The sequence below is a fragment of the Elephas maximus genome, chromosome 9 (genome assembly GCF_024166365.1).
Source record: "Elephas maximus indicus isolate mEleMax1 chromosome 9, mEleMax1 primary haplotype, whole genome shotgun sequence".
NCBI classification, from domain to species: domain Eukaryota; kingdom Metazoa; phylum Chordata; class Mammalia; order Proboscidea; family Elephantidae; genus Elephas; species Elephas maximus.
In genome coordinates this window covers 41,638,445-41,657,652 of record NC_064827.1, presented here as the reverse complement: position 1 = coordinate 41,657,652, position 19,208 = coordinate 41,638,445, and the positions used below count along the sequence as shown (strand labels likewise).

Sequence of the window (19,208 nt, the reverse complement as noted above, 5' to 3'; positions counted from 1 at the left end):
CTCAGTAACACAACACAGTGACATCAGGGGCCCTCAACCTCAGTGACACAGTGCCCCAGGATGTCTCTTGAGAAAGGTGTGGGGTTATGGAGGGCTGGCCAGGAATTATACATAACTTGAGGCCTTTCTTTACGAGGCTGCCATTCACTTGTCCAAAACCGGGAAGATCTGGGGATTATGAGGTTTGTGAAAATGTAAGACACAGTAGAAAAATGACTGAGAACCATTTCCCTAGTTATCTATCTGAAGAAATGAATGTTACTTTCTATAGTGTACCATAGCTTACATGCCATTATCCTCAAGGTCTGCAGATACGACATAAAGGAGCAACTTTCTCTCTTATATACTTGGGGGAGGGGTAGTGAGGGACCTCACCTCTATCTTCTGATAGACCTCCTTAAACATGCCAGGGATGACATACTGACGCTCCACTGCCTGGATCTCATCTCTGCTTGGCCAGATGTCTTTCAGAAACACCTGCTGTCCCTTTGCATTTACCCCTGGGGAAAAAGTGTTTATTAATGAGAAATACTTCATCTAATACCCCATTTTCATTGTTACATTTCTCTAAAGTTTTTATTTCCTACAAGTAAATTTAAGGGGCATAATTTTCCTGTGATCTAACCTGCCTAGAGTGGCTTGAGGAGGGTGTAGCAAGCAAGAAGACTAAAGAAAAGGAGGCAAGGCATCATTTCCCCCTGAATTTTAAGAACTTTAAATATCTGGGGTGTGTTCCTACAGAGTATGTATTAAAGCAATACCGATCATTAGTTTAAAGCAGTAACTGGAAAGACAGAAACCCTGGAAAAGGAGCCAGAATAGCAAGACCTCTATTACTTTCGGTATTTATTTCCCTTACCTTTTAGCAAATGTTTGTTTAGGTCTTAGCTATGTATTGGGGAATAAAGAAAAGATTCTGTATCCCATTTTATCTTGGGAGGTTCTAAGCTTTATTTTTAATTAAGAAAAACAGCAACTTTCTTCCAGTAATATTTTTAAATTCACTGGGGAAAAAAAAAAAAAAATCCAACCACACAAATAAAAATCTTACCCAATGGCTCTTTCTCAAAGTCGATCCTGATGGTCCCAGCAATTGCATATGCTATTACTAAGGGTGGGGAGGCTAAGTAGTTGGCTCGGGTGTTGGGATGGACTCGGCCTTCAAAATTCCTATTCCCTGATAGCACCCCAACAGCTACAAGGTCTCCCTGTGGAAGCCAAGAGAAAAATCAAGTCACCAAGAGAAGACAGCGCCATCTTCTTGTCTTAGGTCATTTGCAAAAGTTTTCACATCACGTGGATGGAACTATTTAAGCTGCCCTTTCATCTGATCCTCTCCTACGGCGGCAAAGAAGAATACACAGGGGCATCCCTGTGAGGGACTCTGGGTCAAAAGAAGCCAAGACACAGGTGCAGTGGCTTCTGCTCATGAGAAATACCAGGTTACTGGTCAGAAGGAAATATCCTGGCTATTGCTGCCTAAGGCCTAAGAACTGGTGGGAGAGGCTAAAAGTTGATGGGTAAAGGAAGCCACAATGACAAAATAAACTAAATATTATTTCTCAAGGCTACCAATTTTATGGGACCCAAATCATGACAACACAATTTAGATTTATTTGTGTGGAGACCTGTCTGACTTTGAATAGATTTTGAAGTTACCACAAACAAACAATTTTGGAGTCCCTTGTAGCCAAAACCAGAATTTACTGAGGACTTACTTGTGTACTAGGCACTGCGCTATGTGTTTTCAGTCCATTAACACAATATTCTCACCACTCTGAGACAGGTAATAGTATCATCTCTATATAACAGATGTGGAAACTGAGGCACGAAAAGGCTAATTAGCTTGCCCAGGGTTATAGAGCTAATAAGTTTAGCTTGACTCCAAAGACGATATATTTTTAACCACATCTGCTGCTTCCCTGGACTTCCTTGAAATTATCGTCATTTTTAATGACACATTATTTAAAAAACAAAACAAAACAAAAAAACGCTCTAAAGACCCACAGGCTCCTCTATAAATACCTGTGTGATGGCTTCTACCACAGGTTCCGGTAAAGGCCCACTGTTGCCAATGCAGGTCATGCAGCCGTAGCCCACCACATCGAACCTACGTGCCAACAAATAACTAATTAATTTACCTCAAGAAATTAGAATACTTTTGGCCATGGTAAATATCTTTACACCAAAGGGTAGACTGTTAGTTGCAGAACTACTGCCAGCCTATAGCATACCTTTGTGCAAACAAGAGAAGATTCCCCCCGCCCCCTTCCAGGAGGCTGCAGCACACACCAGAGCACAGGCTCGACTTCAGCCCCCAGTCTCCCTTCCACCAGGCACCTTGTGTGATCAACAACCAGCACAACTGTACAGGGGGGCCCTGCTCAGTCGCAATATAAAGGCTTAAGTCTACTTAAAAAAAACAAACAAAAAAATCCCACCAAACCAGTTGCCATCAAGTTGATTCTGACTCATGGCGACCCTGTATGTTGTAGAGTAGAAATGCACTCCGCAGGGTTGTCAGGGTTTCTTCTGAGGTGTCTCTGGGTGGGTTTGAACTACCAACCTTCTGGTTAGTAGTCAAGCGCTTGACTGCACCACCCAGGGACTCCTTTAAGTCTACTTACCATCTGCAAACGACTGTGCAATTAGATACCACCAGATAACCTGACTCTGTTACAAGGTGATATGGCAAGATACACGTGGGGAAAGAGGCAACAAAAGCAATGGTGTAAAAGAAAAGTCTCCCTCACCCCAGCTGAGACAGATAAGGCATGACTCCACTTTCTCGCAGATAGTAGGTGACCACACCACTTCCAGGGGACAGGCTAGTTTTGACGTAAGGTTTCACGCTCAGGCCAGCGTCCACAGCTTTCTTTGCTAACAACCCTGTGAAATGGTAAACACAGTGTGGGTGGCTGCCTGCTCTGAATGCCAGGGGCAGTCCAAGAAAGAGGCTGAACTTTTCAGTCTGCATTTCCTGCCACCGCCTGACAAAGTCCCTTCACACTGGCGCTTTATGCTCTTTCTGTTGCCTGACAGAAATCAAAAGCTCACTGGCCCCGTGTCATTTGTATGTATGCAGTAAACTCAAAATCTGTCATGAGAATGAAGAAAGAGATGTGTTTACTTTTTTTTTTTTTTAAGAGATAAATCTAAGACCATTTAGGTTACAGAATGAGGTTTTAATTTTTGAGGGAAATTGATCTTTCTAGTTATGTTTTATTTGGATAAAAGCCATAATTGAAGAGGTCCTTTCCGGGAATATATTCGTGCATACTAGTTGATGAGGAATACAGTCATCCCAGAAGTAAAAATCTAGTCCACAGGTAATTCCTAAAGCAGAAGATCAAGAGCCATTGATCTTTCAGCAAATACAGAAGCTGTTACTGGGATACTGGGTGTTAACGTTTAAGACATATCACAGAAGTAGGAAAGAAATGAGGGGTGAGTGGGGGCATAAGGGGACAAAAAGCTACAGACATGCTGGAGACTTGCCTTAAGAAAACTGGTTTGCTGCAGAGACAGAAAGCTTAGGTAGCAACAGATGAACGCTTGGACTAAGAAAGTTTCCCTTATATACTCATGCACTTTACAGAGAAAGAACTGTAAACACTGTCGGGTCTGTGGACTCAAGAGAAACTTTTGGCAGTGACTGAAAATTTGGAAACTGAACAGACATTATGTTAGTGAAAGCCTGCATAAGTAAATATTAACTACTTAACTAGAATTGCACAACAGGTCAGGTTCATTGAGTTTTATCAACCAGTGCCCTGTGCTCTAATTCAGATATCACTTGCCAGTGCAAAGCTAGTACTAAATTCCACTATAAAAACAAGTCCTATATGGGGTTTCTACAGAGAACAGAGCCTGTGAGATGAAAACAGCTTTATTTTCTTTCCAAAGTCTGATACAAGGTTCTACGCTCTACCAGGAAATTGGCTTCCTCTGGTTTCCTCTACTTGATTTTCTATGTTAATTCCACAGAGAAAGAATATTATGTGTTATGTATTTTATTTTAAATATTTTCACTGGACAACATTTATTGTGTAGATCTTTCTGGGCCAGTAAATCTCTGCATCTAGAAAAGACAAGGTTCAGGGTAGTACATGTATAATAACATGGTTAAGCCCCTGAGTCATCGCTTGAGAAGGTTTCCACCTACATGTCCACATGAATCTGGGGATGGATTCAAATGCACTTACCTGCTCCTAACATCACAGAGGGGTTACTGGTGTTTGTGCAGCTTGTAATGGCAGCGATTACCACAGAACCGTGGGCAAGTGTGAATTCACTATTATCATAGATAAATGTCTTGTGGTCGTTATGATGGTCCGGAGCTATCTGGAAACCTTTAAACCCTTGCTATAGGAAGAAAAAAATATATATGGGCAAAAGTTCTCATTTTGGAAGAAGAAATATTTTGATAACTATAATTTTAAAGGCCAATTCTAACAAAACAAATATTTTGGCCAGTACGCTCTGAGATGTTGCAGAAAAATTAAAGTGAAGTTCTGTTTACTATTTTTAAATCTCTACAAAAGGCAGTCACGGTATCTGAATCTTATTCTGTTTTGAAATGATTAACAATTTCTTCCTCTGCCTTCAAAAATGGAAATGCTACAATTACAAATTTAGTTCAAAGTTGCCTAAATGGAGCACAATGACATTATTGTACAGACTGAGGTTACTGATTCTAACTAACACTGTGGAAATTTAGGAGAAGGTGCCATTTTGGCCAGATTCAACTAATCGTGATAAATAATGTAAACAAAGCGCAGCTGGACATTTGATATAATGCTGATGCCCAATGGATAAAATCCATCACAGATCTTATCCACTTCTTCTGGCAATGTTCATTGAGAATCTACTGCACACAAGGTACCTGGATACATAGGTGATTCCAGCACAAATCCTATCCTTAAACCTACAGTCCTGTAAGAGAAATCGGACACACAAATAACAAAGTACCAACAACGTTACGTTAGAGAAGATGAAATGCCACCAAAGGGTTTCAGATCAAGTGTCATGAAGGCTCAAAAGAGGGACAGGTGACTTTCTGGGTGAGACTGAGGCCACACTGTAGAGCAGCTGGTATGTGGAGCGAGTCTTAAGGGGCTGACAGATTAAGCATGCACTGATGGGGAACAGACATTCAGGCAGCGAGCGGGAGTGGCATGAACAAAAGAACGATGGCCAGGAAAGCTTGGCTGCCCAGTGAACAATGTGGCGAGAATCATGTGAAAAGCGGATATGGTTAAAAAGGTGGTTGAGTTGTGTTTACAGGTGGTCATGTGCTTCAAAGAAGCTGCTTGGCTTTTTGCTAACGGGGAGTTATTAAGGAGAAGGAAGAAGTCACATCCTCGGTGCCAGGTTTCAGGAAGATTCATCAGCAAGTGGTGTGAAAGGAAGGCTGGGCATATAGAAACTAGGCATAGGGTGGGGTCAGGGAGAGTTTCAGCCTGCCTTTCCCAGGCCCCTACCTTGGCTCCAAGGCAACTCTCAAAATCCTTTTTCATGTCAGACACTGCAACTTTATCCTGAGGCCTTTTGGGTCCACTGCAGCAAGGCACTACTGTTTTCAAATCTAATTCCACAACCTGTTTACCCAAAAGAAAACAAACTGTAGAACTCACATTATACCCACAAAGAAGAAACACAAACCACGTCAGAGAATTTACAGCACCACAACAAAAACAAATAAAATAAAAATATTCAAAACAAGGAAGCCTATGCCCATCTTAACGCTTAAGTGATTGATTTCCCAAGATCAAGATGAGCATTTAAATTGCACAGAACAGGCAGGATGCCTGCCACCTCTTAGAAAGACCACGGTGGATGATGTAGGTGCTGCCCAGCGTCCTCCACTCTTTCGGCCTTGTATAGCAGCTCATGCATTCTTTTTAATCATTTAAGTTAGTTTGAGTTGGATTTCTATTGAAATGATACATAAACCATTATATTTCTTCTATGGTGACTGTGAGGGGTGCAGCCATTATGCCATCAATGCCAGGAAATGGGCCTTAGTCTAATTGACTAGTTCCTTCCCTAAATACAGTATGAAACAAAACAAGGGTCCCACATCTAGTTGACCCTTCAGCCCTGGCTGAAGACAAAAATGTGAATTCAGTTTGCACCCTAAAAAACAGAGGCAAGGAAAAAGGGGGAGCCTGTCTTATCACTGGCTAAACAGAACTAATCAATATGTTCACACTCCAACTTCTTTCTTCCTCTATGATAATGATGGGCTTAGCCTTTAAATCGCTCTAGCTCCTCTAATCTTCTCTACATCTGCTGCAAAAGACCTCTTTAAAGTGTTAAAAAGCAAAGACGTCACTTTGAGGACTAAGGTGCACCTGCCTCAAGCGATGGTATTTTCAATCGGCTCATATTTTTTTCATAGGTATGTAAAAAGCTGGACAATGAATTAGGAAGACCCAAGAAGAACTGATGCCTTTGAATTACAGTGTTGGCAAAAACCACTGAATATACCACGGACTGTCAGAAGAAAGAACAAATCTGTCTTGGCAGAAGTACAGCTAGAATGCTCCTTAGAAGGAAGGATGATGAGACTTCATGTCATGTACTTTGGACATGTTATCAGGAGGGACCAGTCCCTGGAGAAGGATCTCATGCCTGGTAAAGTAGAGGGTCAGCGAAAGAGAGGAAGATTTTCAACGAGACAGATTGACAGGGTGGCTGCAATGATGGACTCAAGCAGAGCAATGACTGTGAGGGTGGCACAGGACCGGGCACTGTTTCATTCTGTTGAACACAGGGCTGGATGAGCTGGAACCAACTTGATGGCACCTAACAACATTTCCTCTGGTAAAGTCCTTCTTCCACTGTCTTCCACATAACAGGAGAGAATCAGTAGTTCAAAAAGGGGAAGCACACACGATTTACAATGACTAAACCATTAGGAATATAAGAAGTTACATTATTTTGTTATGTTTATAATTCCCTCATCCTTTTGATTTTTTATCCTTTTAACACCGTGACCTCCTGTTTAACATCTTGACTTGGCAGTGGCTAATTTCCTGCAAGTATACTCCCCAAGAAAAAACACACACGACTAAAATCACAGCCTTCAGGAAGAGGAAACACATGTTCGGTAGAAGGTGGTCTCATACCTGGGCGAAGTCTGGGTCCTGAGAGGAGTCACTGAAATCCCGGAACATTCCTACAGCCTGAAGATACTTTTTAATATGCTTTATTTTTGCTTCATCACGACCTAAATGGGTATTTTAAAGGGTTAGGAGTAGCGAACGTTAGTATTCTCCAGAGACTATAAACTAATGCCTCTACCAGTAATTATATAAGTAATATGTGTTTCCCTTACACACATGCTAACAGCTTTGCTGATATTTCAGCTTTCAGGCTAAGGGTTTGACTCCCTCGCTGTCGCTGCTGTTTACTGGGGGCTATTAACTGATATGTTGTTCCCACCCAAGTGACTACTGTCTAAGAAGACCATGTGCTTCTATCTACAGGTACTCTCCCTCTTTTGGGGGAAGGCCCTTAATGAGGAGAATCCTAAATCTTAGCACATTTTTGTATCCGCCTTCAACTGGCCCTGATGTTATTATTCCAAGTTATTATTCTTAAAATGATAATCCACCCCCACCCCAAACCACCAGCTATAGAACACTTCCTACGTAGCCAGCACAGTATGCTACACATTTTAAATGCATTATTTCAACCAATCCTTATAGCAAACTTGGAGACAAGTACTGTTATTATCCTCACTTATAGATAAGGAGATCGTGACTCAAGAAGATTAAATAACCTTCCCATGGAACAGAGCTAGTTAATGGCAGAACCAGCGTCTATACCTGAGTTTGACTGTAAAGTCCAAAGACTTAAGTCACAATGTTGTATCACCAGGAATGTAACCATGATGTTTACTTTTTATCAAGACCCTGGTTGTAGGTGCTGTTTAATTCTTATCAAGACCCTAGTTGTAGGTGATAATATTCACGATGTATGCCTGACAGACAGGCAGTCCCCCATTTTCCTGACAGTTAAATGAGACTGAGAGCTTGATTCCTGCCCACAATAAATAAGCATTTTTGTTTGTTTGAATGGAATCGTAAAGCTTTCAGCATGGGCCTCATAAAAGACACCGGTATGAGCTTCATTAATGTATTTATCATGATGTAGAGTTGAGTCCATCCCTCTTTACACTCCATGTCATATTCACCATGAAGATGCACAAGAGAAATTTCTCTTAAGTCTCACTGTGAGAAAGAGTTGTACTCTTCTGAAGCAATTTGGTGCCAGACCGTTAAGAAGCTTAGAATCACATTTATTGGCCACCTCCAATGTCACAAAAACTAATCTTACTTCTGAATTTATTCTGTGGACTCCCCCGCCCGCCAACATTCCCCGCCCACCATCCCTTCCCTCTTCTTTAGGCTGATTCCCTCAACTATTTATTCTGTTTTTCTGTTTTCACATCTTTTCACTTCAAATCCCCCGGGAAATGATGAAGGTATCAATTAATTAATCCCAAAGTGGTTATATTCAATATGAATATCTTTTTAAATACCTTTTTTTTTTTTTTAAAATCACAATATTCACTGCTTCCAGGGGATTTTCCCCAGCTCTGGGAGAAGGCTTGCATTTTTCTCATGAAACATTATCGAGATAAAAGCACTGCCCCTGGAACCTTTCAACAGTAAACACTGGATATAAATGAGAAGGCCCGAGTTGATATGTTCTTTTCTCCCTAATTATGTGGTTGTAATTTTAAAAAGTCTTTTGGAAAATAAGAGCCCCCTCCCATCTATGTCACATAGAATGAGGTACTAAAAATAAAAATTATTTCATGTCATCTTCTTGCTCAAAATAACCTTGTAGCTTCCCAACTTAGAATAAAATACAAACTGCCAACCATAGCCTATGAGCCCCTGTATGATCCAGCCCCTGCCTACCTCCCTGACCTCACTTCCTATCACCTTTCCTCATCCCCAGGCTCCAGCCATACCAAGCCTATCCTTGTCTTGGGTTTTTGGACTTGTGGTTTCTCTGCCTGGAAAATAGCTCTTTCACCACTTCCCATGACTTGTCCTCTCAATTCAAATATCTGTTAGCATTTCACTGTCTCCAAGAGTCCTTTGCTGACCTTCCAACATATAAATTAATACTCTCAGACTACCTCAACTACCTTCCTTTCTTTTTTCATTATCACACTTATATATTTACTTGTTCACTTGCTCACTGTCTGCCTCCCTCACTGGAATGTAAGCTGCATGAGAGCAGAGACTTTATCTTGTTCACTGCTCTTTCTCTGGGACCTGGACAAGATATCAATATTTTGTTAAAATAAATGACTAGATATCTGAATATTTGATGTTTTGTTGTTTTTTAAACAATATTTTATTGTGTTTTTGGTGAAGGTTTACACAGCAGTTTAGGTTTCCATTCAACAATTTCTACACAAATTGTTCAGTGACATTGGTTACATTCTTCATAATGTGTGAACATTCTCAGTATTTCCTTTCTGGTTGTTCCATTTCCATTAATCTACTTTCCCTGCCCCTATACATTCTCATCTTTGTTTTAAAGTAACTGTTGATCATTTGATCTCAAACAGATGGTTTTTTAAAGGAGTACAGTACTCAGGGGTGATATTCTTCATTCTGTGTGCCAATCTGTTATTTAGGTAAAAGGTGACCTCAGGGGCTAGTTTAAAGAGTATCTCAGGGCAACAGTCTCGGGGAATCATCTAGTCTTAATTAGCCCAATGACTCTGTTTTTTTTTTTTTTGTTGTTAGAAATTTGAGGTTCTGTTCCACATTTTTTTCCCATTCTATCAGGGTCCATCTATCGTGACCTTGATCAGAACAGTCGGTAGTGGTAGCCGGGTACCTCCTAGTTCTTCTGGAATATTTGATGTTTTTAAGATAAAGTTGAGAAATTAAAAAAAAATTTTTTTTTTCTCAAAGTTACAGTGAAATTTCTAAACACATACATAGAGTTAAAGAACCATGGACATTTTAAAATGCCTTTATATGCAGTATCTCATTTTACCTTTGGTGCAGGCCTGAGCAGGGCGTCACCGAATGCAGTACTTACTTGCAGTCAGATGACTGTGGATTTGGATTCTAGCTCCACTACTTATTAACTGTGGGTAATTTACTTCACCTCTCAGATCCTCAGTTTTCTTTCCTATTAATCAATCAATCAATCAGTCTACTCTATAGATCTATGCAGAGGATGGGAGCAAACGCACATCATATGCCTGGTACACAATGGGTGCTCCACAGGCATTTTATTAATATCACTTGTTTAATGCCAACTCGTAGCTAACTAGTACAAAGACACCAGTGTAAATATCCAGGCTTCTGGAGGATCTGGGATCTTTCTATTGGCCATATTGTCTCTACCTCATAAAACTTAAATCCCATCAACTATTCTGACTCCACAGAGAGAAAAAAGGATGTGACCCAGGGTACTCTGAGGGGCAGAGGCAGAAGGCAATGCTCTAGTTTTCAGCATTCTATGAATCTTTTACAAAGGGTCTTCTGTTTTAGGGTCCTGTACTTACCTGTCTGCACGAGGTACTTGATACTAACTTTGTCAACTGGGAAAAAGGCAGCAGTTGCTCCATACTCTGGACACATATTGGCAATTGTAGCTCGGTCAGCGATGGACAACTGGGCTACTCCTGGTCCAAAGAACTCGACAAATTTGCCCACTACCCCAACCTGGCGGAGATGCTAAGCAGAGAAACAACATAAAAGTTGGAGACACTTAAGAGCCAATATTCAAATTGCAGAACCTTGCAATAGTTACAAATTAGCCCCGTGAGTAAACACAATAAATTAGCCTAATGCATTTTTTTTAGTACTTTTAAAAATAATACCTAAAAAAAAAATAACATCAACTAAATGCAATGCGGTATCCTGGATTAGATCTTGGGAAGAAAAGGAATATCACTGAAAAAAAGATTGGTGAAGTCTGTAGTGTCATTAATTTGTTAGTTCTGATAATGTACCATGGTATTGTAAGATGTTAAAATCAGAGGAAGCTAGAGGAAAGAAATATAGGAACTCTCTGTGCTACTATTTACACCAACACTTCTGTAAATATAAAATTATGTCAACATAGTTTTTATAAAAACAGAAAAAGTAATAAATAACATTAATACAAGTTTCTCAAAATGATAAACATCTGTTTTTCTCTCTCTAATGAGATCATTGGAAACCTTGGTGGTATAGCGATTAAGAGCTATGGCTGCTAACCAAAAGGTCAGCAGTTCAAACCCACCAGGCACTCCCTGAGGGCAGTTCTACTCTGTCCTAGAGGGTTGCTATGAGTCAGAATTGACTCAAAGGCAATGGGTTTGGTTTGGTTTAATGAGATCATTGAAATCTCCCAGAAGTGCTCAAAATCAAATTCTTTCAACCTAAATAAATTACTCGAACTAGTTGAATAAGTACATAGCTTGTTTTCAAGGGTGGAATGAATAATTTTCTTCAATCTAGGTACAATTTGGAGTTCCTGGGTATGCAATTCGTTAATATGCTCACTGCTAACTGAAAAGCTAGTGTTTCAAGTCCACCCAGAGACTTCTCAGAAGAAAGGCCTGGTGATTCACTTCCAAAAATTAGTCATTGAAAACCCTCTGGGGCACAGGTCTACTCTGACACACATGGGGTTGCCATGAGTTGTAATCAACTTGACAGCCGCTGGTTTTGTTGTGTGTACATGCAGTTTTTTGGTACAAGTCAAATGTGGCCAAAAGACCCAGACAGTCTAACTCCCTGCAGCTTTTCCATACAAGCCATTAGGCAGGGCTGTGGCTTAAATGACTGACCTGGCTTGGCATGAAGCCAGCCTAATGAAGTGTAGACAACCAAATGGACAGGCTCTTTTGCTTATGTTGGATTCTGCCAAATTTTGTGGGCAAGTCTTATGTTATTCCACTTTTGAAGGACAGTGCATACACATTTGTGATGAGCTATAGTGTTCAAATAAATCTAATTCTGAATTCCACAGAGATTAAATAAAAAAGAAACCTTTTTTGTCCTTTAACATTATACCATCCATCCAAAAGAACTCAGGTCTCCAAAATATATAACCCAGGAAAAATTATGTCTGTGATAATAAAAAACCATTGCTTTTCCAATAGTTTTCAAAAATGAAACTGCCTTCTTTTTTGCAAAGCAATCAAATCATAAAAAAATGACTGTTTCCTATAAGACTTAAAGAAAAAAAAAAAATTCCAGCTTGGAGAAACATCTGTTATAATAATGTAACATAATACAGAGGAGAGGCTAAAAAAAAAAAAAAAAGACAAAACAAAACAACAAAAAAAACCCAAACATTATTCAAGGAACTAATTTGCTACTTACATATAAGGAAGAACCGTGTGGAAAAATGTAAAAGTATAAACACATGCTTTGGAATGATTCTCACAACCTCAGAATAGTGATTATTTCTAGGAATAGAAAGCATGGTTTTTGCCTTAAATATTATATTTTATTTCTTAAAAAACCAAACATACAGAGCTCTAAAGTAAATACGACAAAATGTTAATATCTGTTAAATTTAAGTATACTTTAATTTTAAAATTTTTGTATATTTGAATTATTTCACAATTAAAATTTTTTTCAAAGAAAAACATCCATGTAGCAGCAGAAGAGTAAAAACGAACATAATCATGTAAAACTTAACCACAGAATATATTCCTCTTATCTTATTCTTCTTTAAAAATAATCATCACACGGTCTCCTGGCATTTCTAGAGCACACAGAAACCAAGAGAGGCTCCATCATGCATTTCCTCTCTCTTTGTCATTTGACTTCCCAAGGCCACAGAGGAGGCAGCATGTCGTTACCTTGGTAATGGTGAGCACGATGTCAGTGGATGTTACCAGCGGGTGGGGACTGCCCATCAGCTTGTAGCCAATCACCTGGGGAAGCACCATGCTGATTGGCTGACCCAGCATGACAGCTTCAGCTTCGATACCACCCACACCTGCAGTGAACAGCAGGCCAGAACAATGCTTTCATTATTCCTCTCTATGTCCCTCAGGCATAAATCCAGCGCCATCACAGGTAATTGGCCCAGCTACCATGTCTTAATAACATAGAGTTCTGTTTCTATAAAGAGCAGTTATCTTTATTTCCCTAGACAGAATTTTTAACAAGTATTTCCCAAAGTATGGTTCCCCCAAACACGTGCATCAGAATCCCCTCAGTGCCATACGAAATGAAGCGTGAGGTTCAGGAGTCTCCATTTTTAACAAACATCTCCAGGTGATTCTCATTTACTCTAAACTTCCCCAGCCCATTATTCCAATTCATTTTTCAAAACGTAATTATTGAGTACCTAGGTGTGAGGCACTTTTCCAGCTACTGGAAATACAGCAGTGAACAAAACAGACAAAAAACACCTCTCCGATTAGCATAAGCATGCAAATTCATGCTAATGGATGGAATGGAATCCAAGTGAGTTAAGGTACACGCCCCAGATCAGCAGGTATGGAATAGGAACCTGGAAGAACACTCACCCCAACCGAGAATGCCCAGGCCATCGATCATGGTAGTGTGTGAATCTGTGCCCACGAGGCTGTCTGGGTAATAATATCCATCCTGATCAAACACCACTCTTGCCAAGTACTCCAAATTCACCTGGTGGATGATTCCTGAGCCAGGGGGGATAATCCGCATGTTGCGAAAAGCCTGAGAACCCCACTAGATTTGAAAAATGGAAAGAAAACTATGAACACCTGATGCACTTCTACCCAGCCCATCTCCTTGGCACCTCTCCCTTGTGCCCTGCATACATAACCAACCACTAAAACCAAGTTCTGCCCATACCTTTAAAAATTCAAACCGTTCTCTATTTCTTTCAAATTCCAGGTCTTGATTCTTCTGTAAACTGTCTGTCCTGTCAGAGAGAAAAACTAAATGCATAAATTTGAAGGCTTAAAATGTTACTGGTCAAATTCATTGGCGATGAATACACAAATAGCAATTGCATCTCTAGCCTTGCTGGGTGGTAGTACGTATTTCATTCATGAATGTGGGAAAACCCATTCTTCAATATGACAAAGGAGAGGTAACTGGAGAGAGTAAAAAGAATAATTATTATCTGGTTCCAGTGATTCCTACAATGCCTTTAAACCTTTAAACATGGTAGGCAGAAAAACATGAACTGAACTTAAAACTAATCTAATCATAAAGTCTGTCTCTTGTGAACAAACTCAAGACATATGATGACAATAGCAGCTTAAAAAAACCCTATTAAAAAACAAAAACTCTTGTTTCTGAACCCCTTTCTCATCTATGGCCTCATTAGAACACCTTTCTGAGTTGGGCTGTATCTAAGTTGGCATTTTAATCTGTTTATGTTGGGAGACAGGGAACCAGTCATTTATAAAATCACTATCTCTTACCTCTAGGGTCAGAGGTTATGAGGAGGGTGGTTCTGCCCCCAAATATCTGTAAATCCCGGGTTATATGCTAAGGTTTATTCAAGGTCAGTAAGTCCATAAGGAGGAACAATGGCAATGAAGGGCATCAAGAAGCTGTTTTCAGGGTTTTTATAATAAAACTTAAATTGTTTTGAGTCAACACATAAAAAGTCACAGTCACAACTTTGCAGGTCCAGCACATACAGCGTACTCATAAATTGTAAACCATAGAGTGAACACAGAAAAGGATGGTAAAATTAACAACTAAGATCTAAGTCAGACTGCATTAATTGATATAATCGTCAATGTTTACTGCCATTGCTATGAACCAGCCACTATTCTAAATACTTTCCATTTATTTTCTCATTTAGTCTCCATAACAGCCTTATGAGTTAGGTGCAACTAATATTCACATTTTACAAATGAAACAGGCTCAGTGAGGTTAAGAAATTTGCTCAGGATCACATAGCTAGTAAGTGGCAGAACTGAAATTCAAACCCAAGCAGTCTGACTCCATAGTTGGTACCCTTAATCCCTGTCCCACACTGCCTCCATGGAGCAGTAGTTACAGAAATGATGGCGGTGGTAATAACAGCGATAGTAACAGCAGCTAAAGTACACTACATCACAGGCTCGAAGTGCCCTACACACAAGAGCTCATTCTATCATAACTCCTCATGTAGTTACTATTCAATTCCTACTCATGGTGTCCCCATGTGTCACAGTAGAACTGTGCTCCATAGGGTTTTCAATGGCTGATTTTTCAGAAGTAGTTCACCAGCCTTTTCTTCCAAGCGTTCTTATTAACAAGGTAACTGGTCTGTGGTTATGACACTTACCAACTGTATTAAATTATATATTCAGTAATCTCTCTACTCTTCTAATGTTTCTTGAATAAATACTGAAACATAGTATTAATTAGATGTAATTAAAAAGAAAAGAAAAGAAACTGAAGGCACCTCTGACCATTATTTCCACCAGTACAGGTGAGATTCTTAATTGTATGTAGCCTCTGCCCCTGATGCCCCCATTTCTCACTATATTTGGAGCACTTCTGGCCTCCTAGACATTGTCCCTTGTTTTCTTCCTTCCCACACCAAGGAGGATGTCAGAGCTGCTCACAGCAGAGGCAGGGTTGGAAGGGGAAAGTTTACCCCAGAGAATGCTGCGAACATCAGTTTGAAATAAACAACACATTCAAAGGACAAGCAAAAGCCAGAAATGTTTAGGCTATTTTATGATACGGTAACTCCAGGTAAAAACCTATTTACTCATGAAAACAAAATATCTAGTATGCTAAACTTGGCTCAATTAGCCTACTTCTAGTTATTGGCATGAATAAACAGACGTAAAATTCAGATTTTTCCACCACTCAGAACTTTCCTAAATTAGCCCAATCTAGTGAGCTTTTCATAAGGTCTCCGAATGTGAACAGTCTTACAGACTAAAGAGGAAATTTCTTCTTAGTTACATAACTTAAATTCAGATTTGGACACAGTTCAAATTTTCTGGGAACTACATTTAATGGTGCTCCAGAAATTCACCAAGAGTACTTACAGAGGAGACATTTTTCACACTCATGAAATCTGGTCAGAAATGGCTAGGATATTCTTATTGGGATAAAAAAAATTAAAGGTTATTTTTAAGATAACTTTGTGAACCATTAAATTAATGTGTTAGTTATACCCTCCATTCCTAAAGATGGTATGAGCCCAACTGATATTATTAAAACCAGGCAAAGATCTTACAAGTATTTAACTGAGAAAATTTACCCAGTTTTTCTGGCTTATTCCTGGAAACAAGTCCACAGCACACAGTTCCACAAGGGTTGAGACATATCACATTAATTCCTTACAAAAATGAGGAAAGAGACCAGGAGGTCAGATTGCAAAACCAAAACTCAAGAAATAAAAACAAAACACCATCAATGAAAACACTTCTAACAGAAATGTTCTCTCTAATTAGAGAGAGAAAGAAGAAGAAGAAAAAAAAAATTAGTTTCCTAGATTTGGATATCAATCTGGGTCGAAGTTCACCCCTAGGCTTTGCTGTTTTCATAAAAGCACTTTCATAATAATAATTTTACAGTGCCAATGAAAAAGCTCCACCAAAAACTGAAGCCAGAGTTGATGGAAGTCAAGGTCTGAAGGAGAAAAAAATCACAGTGAACTTGGTGATGATCCAGATTTATTTACTGTTTAATAGCCAAGAGTTCATGGAATTTTGAGTCAGCAGACTTTAGATATTAAAACAACTACAATCTGTCTCCAGCAGTACTCTTACCTTCCAGGTCAGCAAAATGAAGGTAAACCCATCAACAATGAGAGTTGTCAAGAAAGATAAAGCTGATTATGATTCTGTGAGGCTATTCTTTTAACTTCTGAAGTGAGACTTTAGGAAACGTTCTTACCTTCAAGTAGGATAATATTTGTGTGTGTGTGTGTGTTTAATTCTTCTGTGTGCAACCAAAACATTTACTTGAGCTCATGTGATATAAAGGGGGAAAAAAAAAAAAAGGACATGCTGCCTAAGGGTGAGTTTAGAGTCCAAAGGGAAGGGAAGAGCTGGCAAATATCTAGTCTGTTCGTTCTAAGAATACAACCAATTCAGGGCACAAAGCAAATTTCTCTTTATCTTGAATTTATCTGGTTTGGATATCAGCAACATTAATTTGAGAACAACCAGTCTTTACATTCCTCTTGAGGCTGTATGGAACCCACTTTAAATCCCCATGGAAGCAAAGGTTTTTTTTTTTTTCTTGGAGTGGTTTCTTTCATTTTCTTAAATGACTTTTTATTATTTAAAACAATAGCTTCTTATTGTAACAATAAAGATCAGTTAAAACCCCTGAGATAATCGCTAAGCAGTTTGGCACCTCTCTTTCCAATCTTATAACCTAGCTTTTCATCTAGCTGAGATCATTCTACACTTGGAATTTAGTTTCTAGCTCATTGAGCTAAGGCATGAACATGTTCTAAGTGTTATCAAGCACTTTATAAATGTAATTGTACAGGTCAATTCATTTTAAGGATGTGCCATGACTTAATAAATAATTCTCTTGTGTTGGACATTTAGAATGCTTCTAGCTTTTACTGTTATTAGAAAGAAAACCAAACTCATTGCCATTGAGTTGATTCTGACTCGGCGACCCTATAGGACAGACGAGAACTGCCCTGTAGGGTTTCCAAGGAACGCCTGGTGGATTCAAACTGCTGACCTTCTGATTAGCAGCCAAACTCTTATCTGCTTCCCCACCAGGGCTATAAATACTAAACGTTAATCACTATAAAGTTTTTTTTTTTTTTTTCTGATTTTCAGGTGTCTATTAAAGGTATTCTTGGAAGTGGAAATCCCAGGTCAAAGGGTAGGAAAAATTCTAAGTTTCTTAATACATATTGCTTTTATTATTTCTAACTTATAGTGCTATAGCAGTGTAAAAAAAAGTCTCCCTCATGACACCTTTATAATTATGTTTATTTTCTAAGCTACATTGATAAAGAAAATGGTATTTCAGAGATTTAATTTATTTTCATTACTTGTAAGAGTGAAAAGATTTTATATACAGTATACCATGTGCATTTCCCTTTATTGCAAAATGTTTATTTTCCTTTGCACATTTATCTGTTGGGTCATACCATTTTTCTAAATGAATTACACATATTCTTTGCATATTAAGGATGTGAACTCTTTCTCATATTTATTACAATTTTTTTTTAGCTATTTCCTCTTTGAGATCATTACATTTCTAGATTTTTTTTCCTTTTTGGTTTCACTCACTGTTTTTAGAGAGTTCTTTCCCATCATGTCAATTGACACATATATACTTCTATTTTCTTCTAATTTTTTTCATGATTTAATTTTTCTAACATAAATGCTTTAATTCATATGAACTGCCTCTTCTACCAAAAAATTTACTTTTCCAGCCTTGTACGCGGAATAGTTATTTCATTCGCAACTGATGGTTGATAACAACTTTACCAAGTCGTACTTCCAGGCAAAGACACCAGCCTCGTAGGAGTTCCTGATCAGCCTCCCTGTATCCAAATGCTTGCTGTACAATCTTGTAGTTACTTCCAGAAAAGATGGAGTGTCCTTCCCCACTCTTAGACTCTGGGCTCGGCCATGTGACTTGTTTTGGTGAATGGCGTAAGTGACCCTGTGCCAGTCCTGAGCTAGGCCGTAGAGATACTGCATGTTTCCACTGACTCTCTTACACCTCTTTAATCACCAGATAACTGCTTTCTCTTTCAGCCTGGGCCCTAAAATAAACACAAATAGAACAGATCTGCCCCAGCTGACCTGTAGATGTGTGGGGCAGCATGATGGAAAGTTGACCCAGCCACTGCAGCATAAAACAGAGTTGCCTGGCTGCCCTCATCCAAGATCAGCTGACCTTCCTGATCAACGTGCAGGTGCTTAAGAAACAAGTTCTTCCTGTTGATTGCTACTGAAGTTTTAGGGTTGTTTGTTATATAGCAATTGCTGGTTTTTATACTGATCTTTACATTGAAATCTTGTTATTTTGGCTGGTGCAAACCCTGCTTTTAGGAGAGAAGGACAAATGGTAGAGTTTCTTCTACCTCATTCCCACCTATGCCATTTTGATTTGAGGGCAAAGGCTACTAATTTCTTTTTCTCAACTTCATCCTCACTAGCTCCTCTTCCAGGCTCTACACCAAATTGCCGAGTGCTTCACTTGGATTCCATTGTTAAAAATTTTTAATGTTTTCTATGCCTTTTTTGTGTATCTTAAAATGGATGGGGAATGCATTACAATGTT

General features: G+C 39.2%; 1 protein-coding gene across 1 annotated transcript in view; it reads right to left on the bottom strand.

Moving 5' to 3' along the window:
* ACO1 (aconitase 1) overlaps positions 1-19,208 on the bottom strand; it is a 68,870-nt gene that overhangs the window by 12,028 nt on the left and 37,634 nt on the right. The window contains exons 5-15 of the mRNA XM_049896818.1: positions 13,833-13,902; positions 13,523-13,706; positions 12,848-12,987; positions 10,553-10,724; positions 7,134-7,234; positions 5,484-5,600; positions 4,206-4,365; positions 2,754-2,889; positions 2,026-2,110; positions 1,052-1,208; positions 376-500 (exon numbers count right to left, since the gene is read on the bottom strand). Of these exons, the coding sequence (XP_049752775.1) occupies positions 376-500; positions 1,052-1,208; positions 2,026-2,110; positions 2,754-2,889; positions 4,206-4,365; positions 5,484-5,600; positions 7,134-7,234; positions 10,553-10,724; positions 12,848-12,987; positions 13,523-13,706; positions 13,833-13,902 (1,447 nt within the window). The remainder of the gene's footprint in view (positions 1-375; positions 501-1,051; positions 1,209-2,025; positions 2,111-2,753; positions 2,890-4,205; positions 4,366-5,483; positions 5,601-7,133; positions 7,235-10,552; positions 10,725-12,847; positions 12,988-13,522; positions 13,707-13,832; positions 13,903-19,208) is intronic.